Source organism: Gopherus evgoodei, unplaced genomic scaffold (assembly GCF_007399415.2).
Source record: "Gopherus evgoodei ecotype Sinaloan lineage unplaced genomic scaffold, rGopEvg1_v1.p scaffold_47_arrow_ctg1, whole genome shotgun sequence".
Lineage (NCBI taxonomy): Eukaryota > Metazoa > Chordata > Testudines > Testudinidae > Gopherus > Gopherus evgoodei.
This window is the reverse complement of record NW_022060068.1, coordinates 1,522,019-1,546,015: the sequence shown is the minus strand read 5'-3', so window position 1 is coordinate 1,546,015 and position 23,997 is coordinate 1,522,019. Positions and strand designations below refer to the sequence as shown.

The following is a 23,997-nucleotide window of genomic DNA, read 5'->3' as shown; positions in this document are numbered from 1 at the left end:
GCTGATAAACTAGGAAAGTACAATTTAGATGGGTCTACTATAAGGTGGGTGCATAACTGGCTGGATAACCGTACTCAGAGAGTAGTTATTAATGGCTCCCAATCCTGCTGGAAAGGTATAACAAGTGGGGTTCCGCAGGGCTCTGTTTTGGGACCAGCTCTGTTCAATATCTTCATCAACGATTTAGATGTTGGCATAGAAAGTACGCTTATTAAGTTTGCGGACGATACCAAACTGGGAGGGATTGCAACTGCTTTGGAGGACAGGGTCAAAATTCAAAATGATCTGGACAAGTTGGAGAAATGGTCTGAGGTAAACAGGATGAAGTTCAATAAAGATAAATGCAAAGTGCTTCACTTAGGAAGGAACAATCAGTTTCACACATACAGAATGGGAAGAGACTGTCTAGGAAGGAGTATGGCAGAAAGAGATCTAGGGGTCATAGTGGACCACAAGCTTAATATGAATCAACAGTGTGATACTGTTGCAAAAAAAGCAAACGTGACTCTGGGATGCATTAACAGGTGTGTTGTAAACAAGACACGAGAAGTCATTCTTCCGCTTTACTCTGCGCCTGTCAGGCCTCAACTGGAGTATTGTGTCCAGTTCTGGGCACCACATTTCAAGAAAGATGTGGAGAAATTGGAGAGGGTCCAGAGAAGAGCAACAAGAATGATTAAAGGTCTTGAGAACATGACCTATGACGGAAGGCTGAAGGAATTGGGTTTGTTTAGTTTGGAAAAGAGAAGACTGAGAGGGGACATGACAGCAGTTTTCAGGTATCTAAAAGGGTGTCATCAGGAGGAGGGAGAAAACTTGTTCACCTTAGCCTCCAATGATAGAACAAGAAGCAATGGGCTTAAACTGCAGCAAGGGAGATTTAGGTTGGACATTAGGAAAAAGTTCCTAACTGTCAGGGTAGTTAAACACTGGAATAAATTGCCTAGGGAGGTTGTGGAATCTCCATCTCTGGAGATATTTAAGAGTAGGTTAGATAAATGTCTATCAGGGATGGTCTAGACAGTATTTGGTCCTGCCATGAGGGCAGGGGACTGGACTCGATGACCTCTCGAGGTCCCTTCCAGTCCTGCAGTCTATGAGAGCCCGTCTGGCAGGGCCCCGCGGGGTGGGGGCTGGGGGGGTGCAGGACACCAGCAGGGGGGCAGTGGGGTAACTCTGGTGCCCTCACACGCTGCCTTGGTCCCTGCATGATGCAGACACAGCCCCCCCCGCCCCCGGCCGGTTTCCGGTGTCTGTAACTTCGCACACACCAGCACCCGCCTTCACAAGGGAGTCGAGGGACAGGCTGAGCCGGACCCCCCGGGACCCCCCGGGCAGCGGGACTCGGTAGGGGCAGCGCTGGGCCTTGGGCCCCACGTGCCCCACGATGTCTCGGTGCCTCGTTCCCAAGGGGGCGCTGCCCTCCCTCCGCAGGGACCTGCCATAGAGCAGAGCGGCCCTGGGCGGCCTAGAGCGCCCGACGGTGAACCATAGAGCGCGGCGTCCGCCGCGGAGCAGAGCGGCTACACACCATAGAGCGGGGCTGTGAGGGCTAGAGGGGCCGCCTCGGATCACGGAGCTGAACTCCTCCGGCGGGCAGAGTAGCCACGGGTCATAGAGCAGAGCGGCCCTGGGCGGGCTAGAGGGGCCGAGGGTGAACCATAGAGCGCGGCGTCCGCCGCGGAGCAGAGCGGCTACACACCATAGAGCGGGGCTGTGAGGGCTAGAGGGGCCGCCTCGGATCACGGAGCTCAGCCCCCCGGCGGGTGGAGAGGCCCGAGCTCTCCGCTGGCCGCGTGGGATCCGAGCGGGCGGCGGGGAGAGGTTGGTTTGCGGGGCGGAGCCCCCCACGGCCCCGCTGCGTCTCGCGGGGATCGCAGACAGCGCGAGACCCTGCGCGTGCGCTGGGGAACCCTGAGGGAGAGCGCTGCCCCGCGGCGTTGCCATGGGAACGGGGAGGCGCTCAGGTGAGGGGACGCCCGGAGCGTTGCCATGGGGACGGGGAGGCGCTCAGGTGAGGGGATGCCCAGGGCGTTGCCATGGGAACGGGGAGGCGCTCAGGTGAGGGGACGCCCGGAGCGTTGCCATGGGGACGGGGAGGTGCTCAGGTGAGGGGACGCCCGGAGCGTTGCCATGGGGACGGGGAGGTGCTCAGGTGAGGGGACGCCCGGAGCGTTGCTATGGGGACGGGGAGGCGCTCAGGTGAGGGGATGCCCAGGGCGTTGCCATGGGGACGGGGAGGTGCTCAGGTGAGGGGATGCCTGGGGCGTTGCCATGGGGACGGGGAGGTGCTCAGGTGAGGGGACGCCCGGAGCGTTGCCATGGGGACGGGGAGGCGCTCAGGTGAGGGGATGCCCGGAGCGTTGCCATGGGGACGGGGAGGCGCTCAGGTGAGGGGACGCCCGGAGCGTTGCCATGGGGACGGGGAGGTGCTCAGGTGAGGGGATGCCCAGGGCGTTGCCATGGGGACGGGGAGGTGCTCAGGTGAGGGGATGCCCGGAGCGTTGCCATGGGGACGGGGAGGTGCTCAGGTGAGGGGACGCCCGGAGCGTTGCCATGGGGACGGGGAGGTGCTCAGGTGAGGGGATGCCTGGGGCGTTGCCATGGGGACGGGGAGGTGCTCAGGTGAGGGGACGCCCGGAGCGTTGCCATGGGGACGAGGAGGCGCTCAGGTGAGGGGACGCCCGGAGCGTTGCCATGGGGACGGGGAGGTGCTCAGGTGAGGGGACGCCCGGAGCGTTGCCATGGGGACGGGGAGGTGCTCAGGTGAGGGGATGCCTGGGGCGTTGCCATGGGGACGGGGAGGTGCTCCGGTGAGGGGATGCCCGGGGCGTTGCCATGGGGACGGGGAGGCGCTCAGGTGAGGGGATGCCCGGAGCGTTGCCATGGGGACGGGGAGGTGCTCAGGTGAGGGGACACCCGGAGCATTGCCATGGGGACGGGGAGGCGCTCAGGTGAGGGGATGCCCAGGGCGTTGCCATGGGGACGGGGAGGTGCTCAGGTGAGGGGATGCCCAGGGCGTTGCCATGGGGACGGGGAGGTGCTCAAGTGAGGGGATGCCCAGGGCGTTGCCATGGGGACGGGGAGGTGCTCAGGTGAGGGGATGCCCAGGGCGTTGCCATGGGGACGGGGAGGTGCTCAGGTGAGGGGACGCCCGGAGCGTTGCCATGGGGACGAGGAGGCGCTCAGGTGAGGGGACGCCCGGAGCGTTGCCATGGGGACGGGGAGGTGCTCAGGTGAGGGGATGCCTGGGGCGTTGCCATGGGGACGGGGAGGTGCTCAGGTGAGGGGACGCCCGGAGCGTTGCCATGGGGACGGGGAGGTGCTCAGGTGAGGGGATGCCTGGGGCGTTGCCATGGGGACGGGGAGGTGCTCCGGTGAGGGGATGCCCGGGGCGTTGCCATGGGGACGGGGAGGCGCTCAGGTGAGGGGATGCCCGGAGCGTTGCCATGGGGACGGGGAGGTGCTCAGGTGAGGGGACGCCCGGAGCGTTGCCATGGGGACGGGGAGGTGCTCAGGTGAGGGGATGCCTGGGGCGTTGCCATGGGGACGGGGAGGTGCTCAGGTGAGGGGACGCCCGGAGCGTTGCCATGGGGACGGGGAGGTGCTCAGGTGAGGGGATGCCTGGGGCGTTGCCATGGGGACGGGGAGGCGCTCAGGTGAGGGGATGCCCGGAGCGTTGCCATGGGGACGGGGAGGTGCTCAGGTGAGGGGACGCCCGGAGCGTTGCCATGGGGACGGGGAGGTGCTCAGGTGAGGGGATGCCCAGGGCGTTGCCATGGGGACGGGGAGGTGCTCAGGTGAGGGGACGCCCGGGGCATTGCCATGGGGACGGTGCAGGCGGGGCAGGGCTCCAACTGGTCACTCCCCGCAAGGCGCTGTCCTGGAGCCAGCCAGCCGCTCCGCAGTGTCTCCGCTGGCGCTGGCCTGGCGGTTGCCTGGCCCAGTTCTGTGTCCCCTCAGAGCCCCACCACTTGGTCAGCTTGGTGATTCCGCCCTCGCCGGCCCGGCTCCAGGGGCACCACGGGCGACAGGTGCAGGGGTTGAGCCCCCGCCTGCTCCACAGGGAGCCCTGAGATAGGCACCCTGGGCGTGTGTGGTGAAACCCCATGACGGGGCAGGCGGGAGAGCCAGCCTGCAGCGTAAGTGCCATGTGGCTGCAGAGACCTGGCTCAGTGCAGGCCCTGCAAAATGGGGATCGTCCAGAGCAAATACTGGCTATGGGGAATGAACTGTATTTTGCTTGGAGCTAAAGTTTGGAACAATTTTGATTAAATTGGAAGGCAGCCTGTTATGTTCAGTTAAAGTCAGTGTGGTTAGTGCAGATGGCAAACAGCAATTCAGGGAATACACCTGATGCTTCTCATAGACTTTAAGGCCAGAAGGGACCATCATGCTCATCTGCTCTGACCTGAACATTGCACCCCCCACTCCTGTAATAGATCCCTCACCTCTGGCTGAGTTACTGACATCCTTACATCATGATTTAAAGACTTCAAGTTACAGAGAATCCACCATGTACACCAGTTTAAACCTGTAAGTGACCTGAGTCCCATGTTGTAGAGGAAGGTGAAACCCCCCCCAGGGTCTCTGCTAATCTGACCTGGGGGGAAATTCCTTCCTGACCCTAAATACTGTTAGGTCCTGAGCATGTGAGCAAGACCCTCCTGCCGGACACCTGGGAGATAATTCTCTGTTGTAACTCAGCCTTCCCCATCTCGTGTCCCATCACCGGCCGTTGGAGATATTCGCTGCTAGCAGTTGCAGATCAGCTCCATGCCATTGTAGGCAGCTCATTATACCATCCCCTCTATAAACTTATCAAGGTCAGTCTTGGCAGTTCTGGTTTTTGCCCTCACTGCTCCCCTTGGGAGGCTGTTCCGAGGACCAGAACTTACTTCACTCTTCTGATGGTTTGAAACCTTTGCCTAATTTCAAGTCTAAACTTACTGATGGCCAGTTAGTGTCCATTTATTCTTGTATCCACATTGGTGCCTAACTTAAATAACTCCTCTCCCTCCCTGGTCTTTCTGTATTGTTAGTGAAATATTCTGTGTCTTTAACTCCGCCATGTTATGGGTTCAAGTAGCACTGTTGTGGGTATGTGTAACTGGCCAAGATGGTGCTCTGCAGCAGGGTGTGAGCATCCTATATAACTCTTCAGTACAGATCAGAGCCTCCCCAGGATACGAGGTGTCTGATTCCAAGTGCCCCATGCCTGCTCTAGAGAGTTTGCCACCAGTGGGAGTCAACACAAAGCAGCTTGTAACATCTTTACGTAGGGGGGAAATGTTGTTTGAGGAAGTAGAGGGTGTCTTGTTATTTGAGGAAGATGGAGAATCCCCTTCACACAAAACCCATTGCAGTTTGCTGCGCTAGGAGAATGCCGGAATCCTTTCAAAACCCTGCCTGAGTGCCACAAAGTCCACAGCCCCTGGAGCCAGTAAGGCAGAAACCATGCAATTGGGTCCCTTAGTCCTCGCCACCCTGAATGACATTCCCACACTGATGGGGCTGGCTTAAGGCACTCCGGGGCCCTCAGTCCATCTCCTGCTGGGAGCCCCTCATATACAAGAAGCCCTGGTCCAAGCCCATCAGCAGGAGTCTGATCAGCCCTGGTGGTGGTGGTGAGGCCCATGGGTCCCTCCCCAGCACGTATCAGCAACTCCTCCCCCGATGGAGGCTGTCTGCAGGCGCATGCAGATGTTCGGACCACTTACTCGCTTCCTGTTTTCAAGCTTTTCTTCAAAACAGTGAAGACAATTTGAAAAAACAGCCAAACACACAAACCACCAGCCATGATTCTGATGCCAGCGTGACACTCCAGGAACCAGGCCTGTACTGCCTATGCCTTAATCCAGCCCTGCCCGCAGAGTGTAGGTGTGCGACACAACCCAGGCCTCCTCCCCCCTTCCCAAGTGGTTTGTACTAGGAAGGCACAGACTGTGGAGATTTTAGGGGTAGGTGAGCCAGCAGCCATCACACACTCTATGGGGTGCGGAGAAGGCCAGCAGCTGAGACCCTTCAGAAGCAGGGGAGAGCCAGGGCTGCTGGATCCAAGCTTCTGAAGAGAGCAACTCAAAGCAGGCCTGCCCAGCCACAGTCCTTGCTCCCAGTAACTTGTTCCCCTGCTACACTAGCCAGGCGGAGCAGACTGCAGCGGTTAGCTCCCCATCCTCAGAGCCTGTCGTGTGCTGAAGGGGGCCAGTTCATGGCTGCTTGTCTCTGGCGTAAGAGATCATTGGGAATGTTTGGTTCATTTACAGGATGCTCAGCGAGGCCGAAAGCTGCCCTGGACCCACAGGCTGCCCCAGCCTGCCATGTCAGGGAGTCTTCTAGCTGCTGCTCGGGGGCTGGGGCACTCTGCTTTCTGCTGATCCCATGCTGCAATGTAACGTCCAGCTGCAGTCATGCAACAGAGAGGCCACGTCAGTGCATGCAAGAAACGCGCAGCGCCACTACTACAAGCTGTCCAAGGAGAGAGTGAGAGCAGTCAAGGCTCTGGCAGGTACGGTTGGTCCCTCGCACAGAGCTGGGCATGGGGCAGGGCGCAGGAGAAGCACCTGCCTGCTGCTTCGGAAAGAGTGATACCCCCCAATGCAGAGGGATCACATGGGGCCTCATCCTGCTGGGCACCCTTGTCCCTTGCGGGCTTCATTGGGAGTTGGGGTACTTGGTGTGATGAACTGGGAAAGTTCTTCATGTTTTCTCTGAGTACTGTGTTGGTGCCTCAGTGTCCCCATGGCAGTTCTTAAGTATCTGGCAGAGCAAAGGGCCAGTGCACCTAAATGCCTGACACTCTGACAGCAACTGATGGCCTGGGCCCCTCCTCTGCAAAGGTGCCAGCTGAAGGTGTTGGAGACAAAGGGATCAGGTGACCTCCTGGCCCGGGAAAGGGGCTGAGGAGAGAGGAGGGGCTGGGAGGGGTTGTTAGTCTGGAGCTGGCTGGGGTCAAGGGTGGAGGGCAGACCTGGGGGTCTGGCTCACTGCCCCCCAGAATGGACCCAGCCGAGGGGTCCGGTTCTCTGTACCTACAAGCTCTGTTTTAGACCCTGTTCCTGTCATCGAATAAACCTCTGTTTTACTGGCTGGCTGAGAGTCACGTCTGACTGCAAAGTGGGGGTGCAGGACCCGGTAGCTTCCCCAGGACCCCGCTGGGGTGGACTCGCTGTGGGAAGCGCACAGAGGGGCAGAGGATGCTGAATGCTCCAAGGAGAGACCCAGGAGGTGAAGCTGTGTGAGCTTCTTGCCCTGAACAAGTCTGCTCCAAAGGAGAGGAGGCTCCCCAAAGTCCTGACTGGCTTGGTGGGGAGCAGTTCCAGAGCATTGCCCGGTGACTCCGTGACAACTGGTGGCAGCAGCGGGACATAGTGCACCCCGTGAATGGCGCTGCTTGCAGTAAGTGACTGGGGAGCAGTAAAACAAAGGAGGGATAATGAGGACCAGGCGTGCTGAAGGCTCAGAGTGGGACGGTTTCAGGGGGGCGGTTAACCTCTGGGAGTGTGTGACCAGCGAGAAGGACTGTTGGAGTAACGGGGTCCCCCTGAGGACTGCAGCGAGCAGTCTCAGGGGCGGAGGAGCTTGCCGCTCGACCCTGGGAGAGAGAAGGATTTTTGCAGTAGCAGGGTTCCCCTAGGGATTGCAGGAGCAGTCCCAGGGGCGAAGGAGTCTTCAGCTTGACCCTGGCAAAGAGGTGGTGATCACGAGAAGGGCTGGCACACCCGGGGTTCTTCCTGGAAACCATGGGGGAGCCAAGAGCACACAGGCCTGTGAGTCCAGAGCCACTTGGGAACGGTGAAGTGATGGCCTATCACCATCTCCTTGAGAAGGACATTGTGATTCTGTGCACAAAGAGAGGGTTACGCATGGGGACGTTCACCAAGGCACAGTTAATAGTGCAGTTGGAGGAGAAGCACCGCTCTGAGGAGCAGATTCCTGGCCCAGATGGGGCTACAAGAGGATCTGAGAGCAGCTGGAGCATCAGCCAGGCATCCCCAGGAGTCTGGTCCCCAATCAGACGAGGGTCTTCACGACTGGGTTCCCCATCAGGAGATTGGAGACGGATGGGATGGGAGCAGAGCCCGAGAGAGCGAGAGGACCATGAGAGAAAGGAAGAGCCCGAGGAAAAGCTGCAGGAGAAGCAGCAGCAGCGTGGACTGGTGATGGTGGAGCAGAGAGACATAGGGGGCTGCCCAGGGGTCAGTGGGGAAACACGCCTGCAGGGGCGAGACCCTGGGACAGAGAGAACTGTGGTGGTGCAGCTGCAGATGCTGAGGGACTGTGGGACCTGGGTGAAGTTCCCTGGGGTGAAGCCCCTCACCCTGCCTATGGCCCAGATCCCTGTGCAGACCCAGAAGGGGTCGGGCTGGCTGGTAGTTGGGGTTCTCCAGGATATCGGCTGGGAGGCCCTGTTGGGGGGTGACTGTCTCCCCATGGGACAGGATCCAGGCCCCGCTCCTATAACGGCCGAGGGTTTGAATTCAAATCCAGGGAACCAATTGGCTAGGATGGAAATGGTCAGTGAAAATGCAAATAACCTGGCTGGCAGGGGGGAGGGGCTGCTGGGCTCAGGATACCTGCCTACCTGTAATCAGCCCCCTGGGGCTGAGTGGGAGGGAGAGATGCTCCCTGCCCCCCTGCACACCGGAGAGGGGGCTCACACTGGCTCTGATGCTGTGACCAGAGCAGAGAGCTCGCTGCCTGCCCCCACTGGGACAGCAAGGGCAGCGCTGAGCACGGGGGGAGCTGAGACCCCAGCTGAGTGGGGGGACACCCGGGCAGGGCAGGTCAGCTGCCAAACAGGTTTGCCTGGTCCAGACATGCTGCTGGGAAGTGATTACACAGCAGGGAGGGAGCTACCAGGGACAGGGCTCAGGGGGGCTGTGACCCCAGGCCCAGCCAGCAAGAGGGACCAGGTCCCACTCCCTGCCCCAGCTGCTGAATCCCAGACCGAGCTGCAGAAGGATCCCTCCTTGGAGAAGCTGAGAGAACTTGCTGGCCACAGCGCTGCAAACCTCCTTGGGGAAGGCTGCAGGGACAGAGTCCTGCCGGAGAAGGGATTCCTGTACCGAGAATGGGCTCCCCAAGGGGAAGTAGAACTGGGGGGAATCGGGAGGCAGCTGGTGGTGCCCCAGGAATCCACAAGGTTCTTCCCATTTGAGCTGCTGGATGGGAGGAGAGTGAGGGGACCCCTGGACCTGAAGGGGGAGGGTTGGATGGAGAAGGGGGAAGACCCCCTGGGGGATCTCTTTCCTGAGGTGGGAGACAATCTCCCCATCAGGTGTTCCCCGTTCAGAGTCACTGGGAAAGCAGCCCAGAACCTGGAGAGAGAGGTCAGGGACATGCTGGCTTTAGATGGGATCCAGCCATTTTACAGCCCATGGGCCTCACCCCTGGGGCTGATCCCCAAGCGAGACAGGAAGATCTGGTTTTATGGGGGCTATCAGAAGCTTAAAGCCATCACAGTGTCCGATGCTGACCCCATGCCTAGGCCTGGGGAGATTCTAGACAAGCTGAGAGGGATGGAGAACTTGGCCCTGGCAGACACTGATAACATGTGCATCTTTACCCAGACCTGGGAGGAACAGGTGTCCCAGGTGAAGAGGGGGCTGGGCTTCCTTGAGGAGGTGGGACTGACGGTAAAAGCTGGAAAGTGCAAGGGGGGACAGCAGAGGTGTTGTGTCTGGGCCACAAAGTGGGAAGCGGCTGCCCAAGCCCAGAGCTGGCAAAGGCCAAGATGGGGGCTCTTAACCAAGGGAGCCCGAATCACAGACCAGAGGGCTGGGAAAAGACCCAATCCCACCTTGAACCCAGGGGTACTGGGGTGGCAAAGGGTGTGGGCTGCATAAACCTTCCCACATGCGGTCTGCAAGTGCCATCAAGCACACCCGACCTAAGGGAGGGCGTGAGACTGGACTGTCCTGGTGTAACTCACACCAAGACATGGGAGAGATGCTGGGGCATCCGTGGGAACCTTGGTGGGTTCGAACTTCCCCAGGTCACTGGCTGGAGTGACCTCGCTCAGTTCGGTCTCGAAGGGGGGAGAGATGTGACGAACTGGGAATGTTCTTAATGTTTTCTCTGAATACTGTGTTGGTGCCTCAGTGTCCCCATGGCAGTTCTTAAGTATCTGGCAGAGCAAAGGGCCAGTGCACCTAAATGCCTGGCACTCTGACAGCAACTGATGGCCTGGGCCCCTCCTCTGCAAAGGTGCCAGCTGAAGGTGTTGGAGACAAAGGGATCAGGTGACCTCCTGGCCTGGGAAAGGGGTTGAGGAGAGAGGAGGGGCTGGGAGGGGTTGTTAGTCTGGAGCTGGCTGGGGTTAAGGGTGGAGGGCAGACCTGGGGGTCTGGCTCACTGCCCCCCAGAATGGACCCAGCCGAGGGGTCCGGTTCTCTGTACCTACAAGCTCTGTTTTAGACCCTGTCCCTGTCATCGAATAAACCTCTGTTTTACTGGCTGGCTGAGAGTCACGTCTGACTGCAAAGTGGGGGTGCAGGACCCGGTAGCTTCCCCAGGACCCCGCTGGGGTGGACTCGCTGTGGGAAGCGCATGGAGGGGCAGAGGATGCTGAATGCTCCAAGGAGAGACCCAGGAGGTGAAGCTGTGTGAGCTTCTTGCCCTGAACAAGTCTGCTCCAAGGGAGAGGAGGCTCCCCAAAGTCCTGACTGGCTTGGTGGGGAGCAGTTCCAGAGCATCGCCCGGTGACTCCGTGACACTTGGCACCCCAGAGGGCCAGGCTGTGCCCAGTTAGTGGCAATGCATCAGAGAACATGGGTGCCTTGTGCTCTGTGTGATTTCTGCTGGATCTGATGTGACATGACCTACCTCTGTCTGTGCATGTGCAGGCACTCCTCCGACACCAGTGTGTCCCGGGACTGGCTCCGCTGGAGCCGTCACGTGCAGGGTGTGTCCAGAGCTCTCAGTGCAGGCATGGAAAAAGCTGGTATATCCCCAGAGAAAACCTGCATTAAGCTAGAGCTCAGCTTGAGAGCATGTGTCTGTAAGGTAGGGTGAAATCCAACCCCGGCATGGCACCGTTCTTCCCACACCAAGTACTACAAACCCAGAAAACTGTCTTAAGTTTAACCCGAAATCCGAGCATGCTAATGTAGGGGCACTCAGAGAGCCTTAACTCTGCCCCGGAGTGGAGCCGTGCAGTAATCATGGGCTATGATTAACACGTTCCACTTGGTGCTCTAGACTAGATGAAACTAACCTGGGTGAGACCTAGCAGCCAGAGCACTGGACTGGGACTTGAGAGATGTAGCGTCTGTTCCCAGCTCTGCCTTGGACAAGTCATCTCCCTCTGCCTTCATTTCCAGTCTGAGAGAGGGACTACGGGTACAGCTTTGTACAAGGCTTTGAGCTCTGGGTTGGAAAGTGCCAATAAGAACTAGGTAGAATCAGGAATTTTTCTCCTGGGGTCTCTCTGTGCATGCACACACGTGCGTACAGTTATTCCTGCACAGAGGGTGCCAGGATCCGTGGGACTCGGGTGACTCAGCCCCAGCAGTTGGGGAGCTGGCGTCCCAGGAGCTCATTCCTGACTCTGTCCCCACAGCTGCTGCAGAGCAGCCAAAGAGGAGCCATTGGAGGCGTTCGCGTTCGATATGTGTTGGCTCCCTCTGCCTGGGGAGGTGAAGGCGGAGCAGGACCACGAGTGCACAAAGTGTGGAGAGAGCTTCCACCAGCAGGCCGAGCTGCTGGCCCACAGAAGACCCATGAGCAGAAAGTGCTGCTGACTTGCACGGAGTGCGGCCAGAGCTTCTCCTGCCCCAGCAGCTTCATGCTGCACCAGCACGTGCACAGCAGGGAGATGCTGCAGAAGCCCTACGTCTGCCCGCAGTGTGGACGCACCTTCAGCTACAAGACCAGCCTGGGAGTGCACCTGCGTGCCCACACGGGCGAGCGCCCCTTCATGTGCCCCTCCTGCAGGAAGAGCTTCAAGAACAAGACCTACCTGGTGGTGCACCAACGCGTGCACACCCGCGTGCGGCCCTACACGTGTGCCGAGTGCAGCAAGAGTTTCCTGCAGAAGCAAGACCTGACGGTGCACCAGCGCGTGCACAGCAAGGAGAGCCCCTTCCCCTGTTTTGAGTGCGGCCGGCGCTTCCGCTACAAGTCAAGCCTGGCCATCCATCAGCGCACACACACGGGCGAGCGCCCCTTCTGCTGCCCCGACTGCAGCCAGCATTTCAAGTACAAGACCAACCTACTGATCCACCAGCGCATGCACACTGGCGAGTGCCCCTACCCCTGCCCGCAGTGCAGCAAGAGCTTCACCTGCAGCACCAACCTTATCATGCACCAGATCACCCACGACAGGCAGCAGGAGGGGCCACGGGGGCCGCCAGCAGCCAGGCGGCGGGAGAGGGAGAGAGTCCACATGGCTGACCAGCCCTTCGTGTGTGCCGAGTGCGGCAAAGGATTCAAGAAGTATGGCTTCCTTATCATCCACCAGCGGAGCCATTGCCCAGCACCTGCTGGAGTTAGTGCAGAGCAGGCAGCTGGGCCAGGGAAAGCCCCGTGCTCCTCTCTGGAGCCAGCGCAGAGTAGGCAGCTGGGCCAGGGAAAGCCCCGTGCTCCCCACCGGAGCTAGCGCAGAGCAGGCAGCTGGGCCAGGGAAAGCCCCGTGCTCCCCACCGGAGCTAGTGCAGAGCAGGCAGCTGGGCCAGGGAAAGCCCCATGCTCCTCTCTGGAGCTAGCGCAGAGCAGGCAACTGGGCCAGGGAAAGCCCCATGCTCCCCACCGGAGCTAGCGCAGAGCAGGCAGCTGGGCCAGGGAAAGCCCCGTGATCCCCACCGGAGCTAGTGAAGAGCAGGCAGCTGGGCCAAGGAAAGCCCCGTACTCCCCACCGGTGCTAGTGCAGAGCAGGCAGCTGGGCCAGGGAAAGCCCCGTGCTCCCCACCAGAGCTAGCGCAGAGCAGGCAGGTGGGCCAGGGAAAGCCCCGTGCTCCCCACCAGAGCAAGCGCAGAGCAGGCAGCTGGGCCAGGGAAAGCCCCGTGATCCCCACCGGAGCTAGTGCAGAGCAGGCAGCTGGGCCAAGGAAAGCCCCGTACTCCCCACCGGAGCTAGTGCAGAGCAGGCAGCTGGGCCAGGGAAAGCCCCGTGCTCCCCACCAGAGTTAGCGCAGAGCAGGCAGCTGGGCCAGGGAAAGCCCCGTGCTCCCCACCAGAGCAAGCGCAGAGCAGGCAGCTGGGCCAGGGAAAGCCCCGTGCTCCCCACCGGGGCTAGCGCAGAGCAGGCAGCTGGGCCAAGGAAAGCCCCGTACTCCCCACCGGAGCTAGTGCAGAGCAGGCAGCTGGGCCAGGGAAAGCCCCGTGCTCTCCTCCACACCCAGCCCTCGCTCTCGCCAGGGAGTGGCTTGGAGTACAGGGCACCGAGGGAGCGTCTGGCCACGGGACGTGCTAGCCACAGGCTGGGCATGCCTGCTGTGTGCTCTACTGCAGGCTGGTGTGACTGGACCCAGCCCCTCCCCAAGCCTTGGGCATTGTGCCCCAGACTAACTTCATTGTGTTCTGAAATAAACCGTTCCCCACACCCTGGCCTGCCTGGCTTTGTGTGTTAGCCTCTGGCCGCCAGAGGACGTGACAGCAGCCCAGAGGCTGCCCAGGGCCCGGCCCGGCGCACGCCCCTGTCATAACCTTAGTCCGAGATTTGGACCTTAGCGTCCAAAATATGGGGGTTAGCATGAAAACCTCCAAGCTTAGTTACCAGCTTGGACCTGGTACTTGCTGCCACCACCCAAAAAATTAGAGTGTTTTGGGGCACTCTGGTCCCCCTGAAAAACCTTCCCTGGGGACCCCAAGACCCAAATTCCTTGAGTCTCACAACAAAGGGAATTAATCCTTTTTCCCTTCCCCCCTCCAGGTGCTCCTGGAGAGATACACAGACACAAGCTCTGTGAATCCAAACAGAGTGACTCCCCCTCTCCGTTCCCAGTCCTGGAACAAAAAGGACTTTCCTATTCCCCCAGAGGGAATGCAAAATCAGGCTAGCAAATTCAACACACACACAGATCTCCCCCCTGATTTTTTCCTCCCACCAATTCCCTGGTGAGTACAGACTCAATTTTCCTGAAATTTCCCAGTAAAGAAAACTTCAACAGGTCTTAAAAGAAAGCTTTATATAAAAAGAAAGAAAAATACATACAAATGGTCTCTCTGTATTAAGGTGACACAATACAGGGTTAATTGCTTAAAAAAATATTGAATAAACAGCCTTATTCAAAAAGAATACAAATCAAAGCACTCCAGCACTTATATTCATGCAAATACCAAAGAAAAGAAACCATATAACTTACTATCTGATCTCTTTGTCTTTACACTTAGAAACAGAAGATTAGAAAACAGAACTACTTCTCCAAAGCTCAGAGAAAGCAGGCAGACAGAAAACAAAGACTTAGACACAAACTTCCCTCCAACCAGAGTTGAAAAAATCCGGTTTCCTGATTGGTCCTCTGGTCAGGTGCTTCAGGTGAAAGAGACATTAACCCTTAGCTATCTGTTTATGACACGCCCCCCCAAATTGCAGACAGTGGGGAAGCTCACTGGCGGCGATTTCCTTCTAGAACTTGAAAATAAACAGATTAATACAATACATGCACCTTTACATATACCCCTAAGTATATAACTAACAGACTTTTACATTTTAAGAACACTTTTTAACTACTGAATTCTGGGAAAATCTCACGGGAGAGTGCATCAGCTACTTTGTTAGAAGCTCCTGTGATGTGCTGAATTTCAAAATCAAAATCTTGGAGAGCTAAACTCCAACAAAGAAGTTTCTTGTTGTTCCGCTTGGCAGTATGAAGCCACTTTAGTGCAGCATGGTCAGTTTGTAGTTGGAACCGCCGTCCCCAAACATATGGGCGTAGTTTTTCCAGGGCGTACACAATGGCATAGCATTCCTTTTCACTGACTGACCAGTGACTTTCCCTCTCAGACAGTTTCTTGCTGAGAAACACGACAGGATGGAAGTTGTGATCTGTTGCTTTCTGCATGAGCACTGCTCCTATACCACGCTCAGATGCATCCGTGGTTACTAGGAATGGCTTGTCAAAGTCCGGGGCCCTGAGCACAGGGTCAGACATGAGCGTTGCCTTAAGTTGGGTAAAGGCCTTTTGACACTCATCAGTCCACTTAACTGCATTTGGCTGGGTCTTTTTGGTCAGGTCGGTCAGTGGGGCAGCGATTTGGCTGTAGTGTGGTACAAATCGCCTGTAGTATCCGGCCAAGCCTAAGAAGGATTGGACTGTTTCTTTGACCTTGGGACAGGCCACTTTTGGATAGCATCCACCTTGGCCTGTAGGGGGTTTATGGTTCCTCGACCCACCTGGTGCCCCAGGTAAGTCACTCTGTTTTGGCCTATTTGACACTTTTTGGCCTTAACAGTTAGTCCTGCCTGCCTGATGCGCTCAAAGACCTTTTCCAGGTGGAGTAGGTGTTCGGGCCAGGAGTCTGAAAAAATGGCCACATCATCGAGGTAGGCAACTGCAAATTCTCCCAGTCCAGCTAGTAGACCATCTACCAGCCTCTGGAAGGTGGCGGGTGCATTTCGAAGGCCGAAAGGAAGGACATTGAATTCATACACCCCCGCATGGGTGACGAATGCTGACCTCTCCTTGGCAGGTTCATCTAGCGGTACTTGCCAGTACCCCTTGGTTAAGTCTATTGTAGAGATGAACTGGGCACGTCCCAACTTTTCCAATAGCTCATCGGTACGTGGCATTGGATAGTTGTCCGGATGAGTTACAGCATTTAGCTTACGGTAGTCCACGCAAAAGCGTATTTCCCCATCTGGTTTGGGTACCAGAACCACTGGAGATGCCCATGCACTGGTAGATGGGCGGATTATACCCATCTGTAGCATGTTCTAGATCTCCCGTTCTATAGCAGCTTGGGCATGAGGAGACACCCAGTAGGGTGGGGTTCTGATTGGGTGAGCATTACCTGTATCAATGGAGTGGTATGCCCGTTCCGTCCGTCCTGGGGTGGCTGAGAACAATGGGGCGAAGCTAGTGCACAGCTCCTTGATTTGTTGCCGCTGCAGACGTTCCAGGGTGGTTGAGAGGTTCACCTCTTCCACGCCACCGTCAGGCCACTCAGCATCATCTCCCTGGACTGTAAACTGACAAACCTGTAAGTCTCTGGAATAGAAAGGCTTGAGAGAATTAACATGGTACACTTTAGGTTTTAGTGAGGAATTGGGAAATGCTATGAGGTAGTTTACAGTTCCCAGGCGCTCTTGGACCGTAAATGGCCCTTCCCATGATGCTTCCATCTTATGGGCCTGTTGCGCCTTCAAGACCATAACCTGGTCTCCTACCTTGAAGGAACGTTCTCTGGCATGTCTGTCATACCAGGCCTTTTGCTCTTCTTGAGCATCCTTTAGGTTCTCTCTAGCAAGGGCTAAAGAGTGTCGGAGGGTGCTTTGTAGGTTGCTTACAAAGTCCAGAATGTTAGTTCCTGGAGAAGGCGTAAACCCCTCCCATTGCTGCTTCACCAACTGTAATGGCCCCTTAACCTCGTGACCATACACAAGTTCAAATGGTGAAAACCCTAAACTGGGATGTGGTACAGCCCTGTAGGCAAACAGCAACTGCTGCAACACTAGGTCCCAATTATTGGAGAATTCGTTGATGAATTTTCGTATCATGGCCCCCAAAGTTCCATTGAACCTTTTCACCAGGCCATTGGTTTGATGGTGGTACGGGGTGGCAACCAAGTGATTCACCCCATGAGTTTCCCACAGTTTTTCCATGGATCCTGCCAGGAAATTAGACCCTGAATCTGTAAGGATGTTGGAGGGCCAACCTACCCTGGCAAAGATGTTTGTTAAGGCCAGGCACACAGTGTTAGCCCTGGTGTTGCCTAGAGCTACTGCTTCTGGCCATCGGGTAGCAAAGTCCACTAAAGTCAGTACGTACTGCTTTCCTCTGGGCGTCTCTCATAGACTCATAGACTCTAGGACTGGAAGGGACCTCGAGAGGTCATCAAGTCCAGTCCCCTGCCCTCATGGCAGGACCAAATACTGTCTAGACCATCCCTGATAGACATTTATCTAACCTACTCTTAAATATCTCCAGCGATGGAGATTCCACAACTTCCCTAGGCAATCTATTCCAGTGTTTAACTACCCTGACAGTTAGGAACTTTTTCCTAATGTCCAACCTAAATCTCCCTTGCTGCAGTTTAAGTCCATTGCTTCTTGTTCTACCATTGGAGGCCAAGGTGAACAAGTTTTCTCCCTCCTCCTGATGACACCCTTTTAGATACCTGAAAACTGCTATCAGGTCCCCTCTCAGTCTTCTCTTTTCCAAACTAAACAAACCCAATTCCTTCAGCCTTCCTTCATAGGTCATGTTCTCAAGACCTTTAATCATTCTTGTTGCTCTTCTCTGGACCCTCTCCAATTTCTCCACATCTTTCTTGAAATGCGGTGCCCAGAACTGGACACAATACTCCAGTTGAGGCCTAACCAGCGCAGAGTAAAGCGGCAGAATGACTTCTCGTGTCTTGTTTACAACACACCTGTTAATGCATCCCAGAATCATGTTTGCTTTTTTTGCAACAGTATCACACTGTTGACTCATATTAAGCTTGTGGTCCACTATGACCCCTAGATCTCTTTCTGCCATACTCCTTCCTAGACAGTATCTTCCCATTCTGTATGTGTGAAACTGATTGTTCCTTCCTAAGTGGAGCACTTTGCATTTATCTTTATTGAACTTCATCCTGTTTACCTCAGACCATTTCTCCAATTTGTCCAGATCATTTTGAATTTTGACCCTGTCCTCCAGAGCAGTTGCAATCCCTCCCAGTTTGGTATCGTCCGCAAACTTAATAAGCATACTTTCTATGCCAACATCTAAATCGTTGATGAAGATATTGAACAGAACCGGTCCCAAAACAGACCCCTGCGGAACCCCACTTGTTATACCTTTCCAGCAGGATTGGGAGCCATTAACAACTACTCTCTGAGTACGGTTATCCAGCCAGTTATGCACCCACCTTATAGTAGCCCCATCTAAATTGTACTTTCCTAGCTTATCTATAAGAATATCATGCGAGACTGTATCAAATGCCTTACTAAAGTCTAGGTATATCACATCCACCGCTTCTCCCTTATCCACAAGGCTCGTTATCCTATCAAAGAACGCTATCAGATTAGTTTGACATGATTTGTTCTTTACAAATCCATGCTGGCTATTCCCTATCACCTTACCAACTTCCAAGTGTTTGCAGATGATTTCTTTGATTACCTGCTCCATTATCTTCCCTGGCACAGAAGTTAAACTAACTGGTCTGTAGTTTCCTGGGTTGTTTTTATTTCCCTTTTTATAGATGGGCACTATATTTGCCCCCTTCCAGTCTTCTGGAATCTCCCCCGTCTCCCATGATTTCCCAAAGATAATAGCTAGAGGCTCAGATACCTCCTCTATTAACTCCTTGAGTATTCTAGGATGCATTTCATCAGGCCCTGGTGACTTGCAGGCATCTAACTTTTCTAAGTGATTTTTTACTTGCTCTTTCCTTATTTTCTCTTCTAAACCTACCCTCTTCCCGTAAGCATTCACTAAACTAGACATTCCTTCAGACTTCTCAGTGAAGACCGAAACAAAAGTCATTAAGCATCTCTGCCATTTCCAAGTCTCCCGTTACCGTTTCCCCCTCCTCATTGAGCAGTGGGCCTACCCTGTCCTTAGTCTTCCTCTTGCTTCTAATGTATTGATAAAAAGTCTTCTTGTTTCCCTTTATTCCCATAGCTAGTTTGAGTTCATTTTGTGCCTTTGCTTTTCTAATCTTGCCTCTGCATTCCTGTGTTATTTGCCTATATTCATCCTTCGTGATCTGACCTAGTTTCCATTTTTTATATGACGCCTTTTTATTTTGTAGGTCACGCAAGATCTCAAGGGTAAGCCAAGGTGGTCTTTTGCCACATTTTCTATCTTTCCTAACCATCGGAATAACTTGCTTTTGGACCCTTAATAGCGTCCCTTTGAAAAACTGCCAACTTTCCTCAGTTGTTTTTCCCCTCAGTCTTAATTCCCATGGGACCTTGCCTATCAGCTCTCTGAGCTTACCAAAATCCGCCTTCCTGAAATCCATTGTCTCTATTCTGCTGTACTCCTTTCTACCCTTCCTTAGAATTGCAAATTCTATGATTTCATGATCACTTTCACCCAAGCTTCCTTCTACTTTTAAATTCTCAACAAGTTCCTCCCTATTGGTTAAAATGAAGTCTAGAACAGCTTCCCCCCTAGTAGCTTTTTCAACTTTCTGAAATAAAAAGTTGTCTGCAATGCAGTCCAGGAACTTATTGGATAGTCTGTGCCCCGCGGTGTTATTTTCCCAGCATATATCTGGATAGTTGAAGTCCCCCATCACCACCAAATCTTGGGCTTTGGATGATTTTGTTAGTTGTTTGAAAAAAGCCTCATCCACCTCTTCCGCCTGATTAGGTGGCCTGTAGTAGACTCCCAGCACGACATCACCTGTGTTTTTTACCCCTTTTAGCCTAACCCAGAGACTCTCCACCCTTCCGTCTCCTATGTCCATCTCCACCTCAGTCCAAGTGTGTACATTTTTAATATATAAGGCAACACCTCCTCCCTTTTTCCCCTGTCTATCCTTCCTGAGCAAACTATACCCATCCACACCAACATTCCAGTCGTGTGTATTATCCCACCAAGTTTCAGTAAGGCCAATAATGTCATAGTTGTATTTATTTATTAGCACTTCCAGTTTTTCCTGCTTATTACCCATACTTCTTGCATTTGTATAAAGGCATCTAAGATACTGGTTTGATCTTGCCTCCCAGCTTTGCCCTGACCCTCCTTCCTCTCTGCTATTATAGCCCGTGCTCCCTCCTGTTTCCAACCCATCTCCCAGGTCTTGTTCCCCACTTAGCTGTGGGCTTTGCTCACCTGTCCCCGTCGAACCTAGTTTAAAGCCCTCCTTACTAGGTTAGCCAGTCTGTGCGCAAATAAGGCCTTTCCCCGCTTCGAAAGGTGAACACCATCTGTTCCTAGCAGTCCTTCCTCAAATAGCATCCCGTGGTCGAGGAAGCCAAAGCCCTCCTGGTGACACCATCTTCGCAGCCAGGCATTCACCTCCACGATGCATCTGTTTCTGCCCGGACCCCTACCTTCAACAGGAAGAATCGAAGAGAATACCACCTGCGCTCCAAACTCTTTAACCCGTACTCCCAGAGCCCTGTAGTCACTCTTGATCTGCTCAGCATCGCACCTCGCAGTATCATTTGTGCCCACATGGATGAGTAGCATGGGGTAGTAGTCAGAAGGCCGGATAATCCTCGACAATGCCTCTGTAACATCTCGGATACGGGCCCCTGGCAGGCAGCATACCTCCCGGGATGAACGGTCAGGGCGACAGATGGGTGTCTCCGTCCCCCTCAGCAGAGAGTCTCCAACCACCACTACCCTACGTTTCTTATCAGTGGTGGCAGCAGACCTCCCAGCCTTAGGGGTACGAGGCTTCACCCCCTTAACTGTTGGGGGTGATTTCTTCTCTCCTGTATCAAGAAGAGCATAATGGTTATCTTTTACCACAACAGGAGGGTTCGCAGCAGCGGTGGAGCACTGCCTGCTGCTAGAAGTAACCAGCTGGCTGTGTCCACCCTGAGCCTCCTGCTTCACTGGTGTGTCAGATACACCCTGAGGCATCTCCTCCTTCACTGGAGTGTCAGTAGTCCTGTCAACTGGGACAGCACCATCAGCTGTCTCCACATGGATACTGTCCAGGAATTGCTCATGGACATAGATGTTCCTCAGCCTGGCCACCTCCTCCTGTAGCTCTCCCACCTGCTGCCTGAGAGATTCCACCAGTAGGCACCTTTCACATTGGATGCCACCCCCAGCCTGGATATCAGTAAGTGGAAATTGCAAATTACAGTCTTTGCAAGCCCACACCAGAATCTGGGTAAAAGCATCCATGCTTTGGTGATCTGTCTGGCTACAGGCGCAGGTGGAGGAGACAGAAGCAGTGCTGGCACAGGTGTTGCGGGTCCTCCTCACCATTGTAAGCCTCCCTCTGTCAAACACTCTCAAATTCCTGTCTACAGCTCCCTATCCACTCCTCTCTGCTGTAAACAGAAAGGTTTTCGATGTGGCTCAGGTTATGGGTTCAGGGGACCAATGGGTCACAGATGAGACTGACAAGGGACCCCCCCCTTCCTACTCCCCTTCCAAACTCCCTTGCAAAACTCCCTGTTAGCAGCTCCTGTTCGCTAAGCTCCCTGGTCGCTTGTGCGCAGCTTTATAAAGCCCTGTCTCTTTTGGGAAAGGGCCCAGAATATCCACAGCTACTCGCTGAAATGGGACCTCAATTATGGGGAGTGGCTGGAGAGGGGCCTTGACCTGGTCTTGAGGCTTTCCCACTCTTTGGCATACCTCACAAGACCGGACATACTTGGCAACGTCCTTGCCCATCCCCTCCCAGTGGAAGGACTTCCCCAACCGGTCCTTGGTTCTGTTCACCCCAGCATGGCCACTGGGATGATCATGGGCTAAGCTTAAGAGCTTCCCCCGGTACTTAGTTGGAACCACCAACTGTTTTTGCGGCTGCCATTCTTCCCGGTGTCCACCAGAAAGAATTTCCTTGTATAAAAGTCCTTGGTCTATAACAAACCGGGATCGATTAGAAGAGCTGAGAGGCGGTGGGGTGCTCCGTGCCGCCGCCCAAGCTTTCTGAAGGCTGTCATCCGCTTCCTGCTCAGCCTGGAACTGTTCCCTTGAGGCTGGGGTCACCAGTTCTTCCTCAGACTGGGGACTTGGGCTTGGTCCCTCTGGAAGCGATGTAGGTGATGGGGTTGTTTCCGTTGCTGGTGAACCGCTCTCCGCTGGTGCACCTGAGGGTATTTCAGGCTCTGGCTGAGCCTTTTGGGTATGGCTGTCTGTTGCTTCTGCCAGTTGTGGCTCGCTGGCGCCCACTGGCGTTGAGTTTGAAGATGGGGTTGCAATCGCTGGTGTTGGGTGCTGTTCCAGTTCCGGGCCTGGGACTGGAGATGCTGTGGCTGTTTCAGTGGTAGGCATGGAATCTGGGTCCACTACCTCTGTCTGGGTCTCTGGTAACACAGACGGGGCATCTGTGGACGGCTCAGGAACAGGAATGGGTCTGGAAGCTTGCCTGGTTTGGCTACGTGTAACCATTCCCACTCTCTTGGCCCGCCTCACCTGGTTGGCCAAGTCTTCCCCCAGTAGCATGGGGATAGGATAATTGTCATAGACTGCAAAAGTCCACATTCCTGACCAGCCTTTGTACTGGACAGGCAGTTCAGCTGTAGGCAAGTCTACAGCTTGTGACATGAAGGGGTAAATTGTAACTTTTTGGCCTTTGGGTTGATGAATTTGGGGTCAGCGAAGGATTGGTGGATAGCTGACACTTGTGCCCCCGTGTCTCTCCACGCAGTAACCTTCTTTCCGCCCACTCTCAAATTTTCCCTTCGCTCCAAGGGTATTTGAGAGGCATCCGGGCCTGGGGATCTTTGGTGTGATGGTGGTGTAATGAATTGCGCTCGCATGGTGTTCTTGGGACAGTTGGCCTTGATATGTCCCAGTTCATTACACTTAAAGCATCTTCCATCTGATGGGTCACTGGGCCGAGGTGAGTTACTGGAGACTGGTGAGGTGGAAGGGTAGGGTGTCTGTGGCTTTACTTGGGTGGTATGTGGGGTCTTTGGCTGTCCTCGGTTGTAGGGTTTATGGTCTGTGTGCCCCCTGGGGTAATCGTTCCCCTTGACAGTAGCTTTCTTGCTTTCTGCCAGTTCCATCCATTTGGCTCCAATCTCCCCCGCCTCAGCGAGATCTTTGGGTTTTCCATCTTGTATGTACCGTGTGATGTCTTCAGGAACACCATCCAAGAACTGCTCCATTTGTATGAGGAAGTGCAGTTCTTCCAAGGTTTGAATGTTGTTTCCTGTTATCCAGGCCTCATAGTTTTTTGCAATGTCGTAGGCGTGTTTGGGAAATGACACCTCTGGTTTCCACTTTTGGGTTCTGAAGCGCCGACGGGCATGATCTGGGGTTATCCCCATTCTGTATCTGGCCTTGGTTTGAAAAAGTTTATAGTCATTCATTTGCTGCTTAGGCATTTCAGCTGCCACCTCTGCTAAAGGTCCACTGAGTTGTGGCCTTAATTCTACCATGTACTGGTCTTCGGGGATGCTGTACCCAAGACAGGCTCTTTCAAAATTTTCCAAGAAGGCCTCGGTGTCATCACCTGCTTTGTAGGTGGGAAATTTCCTGTGCTGTGGAGCAATAATTGGCGCCGGGTTGTTAGGGTTGGCTGGCACATGCAGCCCAGCTTTTGCCAAGTCCAGTTCATGCTTTCTCTGTTTTTCCTTCTCTTCATCTTCTTTTTGTTGTTTTTCCATTTCTCGGCCGTGGGCCAACTCTTCTTCTGCTTGTTTCCTTCGGTAGGCCACCTCTTCTTCTTCTTCTAGTTTTCTTTTGTGTGCTGCCTCTTTGGCTGCCTGTTCTCTTTGGTAGGCTGCCTGTCTGATCTGTTCTTCTCTTTCTTTCATCTCCATCTCTTTTTGTTTTATTTCCAGCTGTCGCCTGTGTTCAGCTTCTCTGATTTGTTCTTCAGCATCCATTTTTGTCTTGGTAGACATGGTTCCTGTTTTCTTGTGTTGGGGTGCCCTCCGGTGTTTATCTTCCGAACTGCAGGTTCTCTGTTGCCTCCTGAAGTCTGCCTAGCAACAGTGCCTTTAGCTAATCTTCAATGTTAAGTAAACCTGAAAAAACACTTTATTTGCATTTATATAGTGCTGGTAATGACTCTCAATGGGAGTGCTATTGTGTGACAAAAGACTCGTGATAGCACCTTAATGGCTTCTTGCTTAACATGCAAGCCACAAACTGCCAGAGAGAGCAGAAAAAAAAATTCTCTCTGGTTCCCTTTTAAAACCAAACTGTTTCTCTGTGCTAAAAAGCCCTTAGCAGAGAAAAGAAAAATATAATATTCCTACTG

At 54.6% G+C, this 23,997-nt stretch overlaps 1 protein-coding gene across 3 annotated transcripts in view; it reads left to right on the top strand.

Moving 5' to 3' along the window:
* Positions 1-1,634: 1,634 nt before the first annotated feature.
* LOC115642927 (protein HEG-like) overlaps positions 1,635-23,997 on the top strand; it is a 42,772-nt gene continuing 20,409 nt past the window's right edge. For all 3 annotated transcript variants that reach the window (XM_030546616.1, XM_030546615.1, XM_030546614.1), the window contains exons 1-2: positions 1,635-1,967; positions 6,267-6,508. In XM_030546616.1, the coding sequence (XP_030402476.1) occupies positions 6,382-6,508 (127 nt within the window). In that variant the 5' untranslated portion in view covers positions 1,635-1,967; positions 6,267-6,381. The remainder of the gene's footprint in view (positions 1,968-6,266; positions 6,509-23,997) is intronic.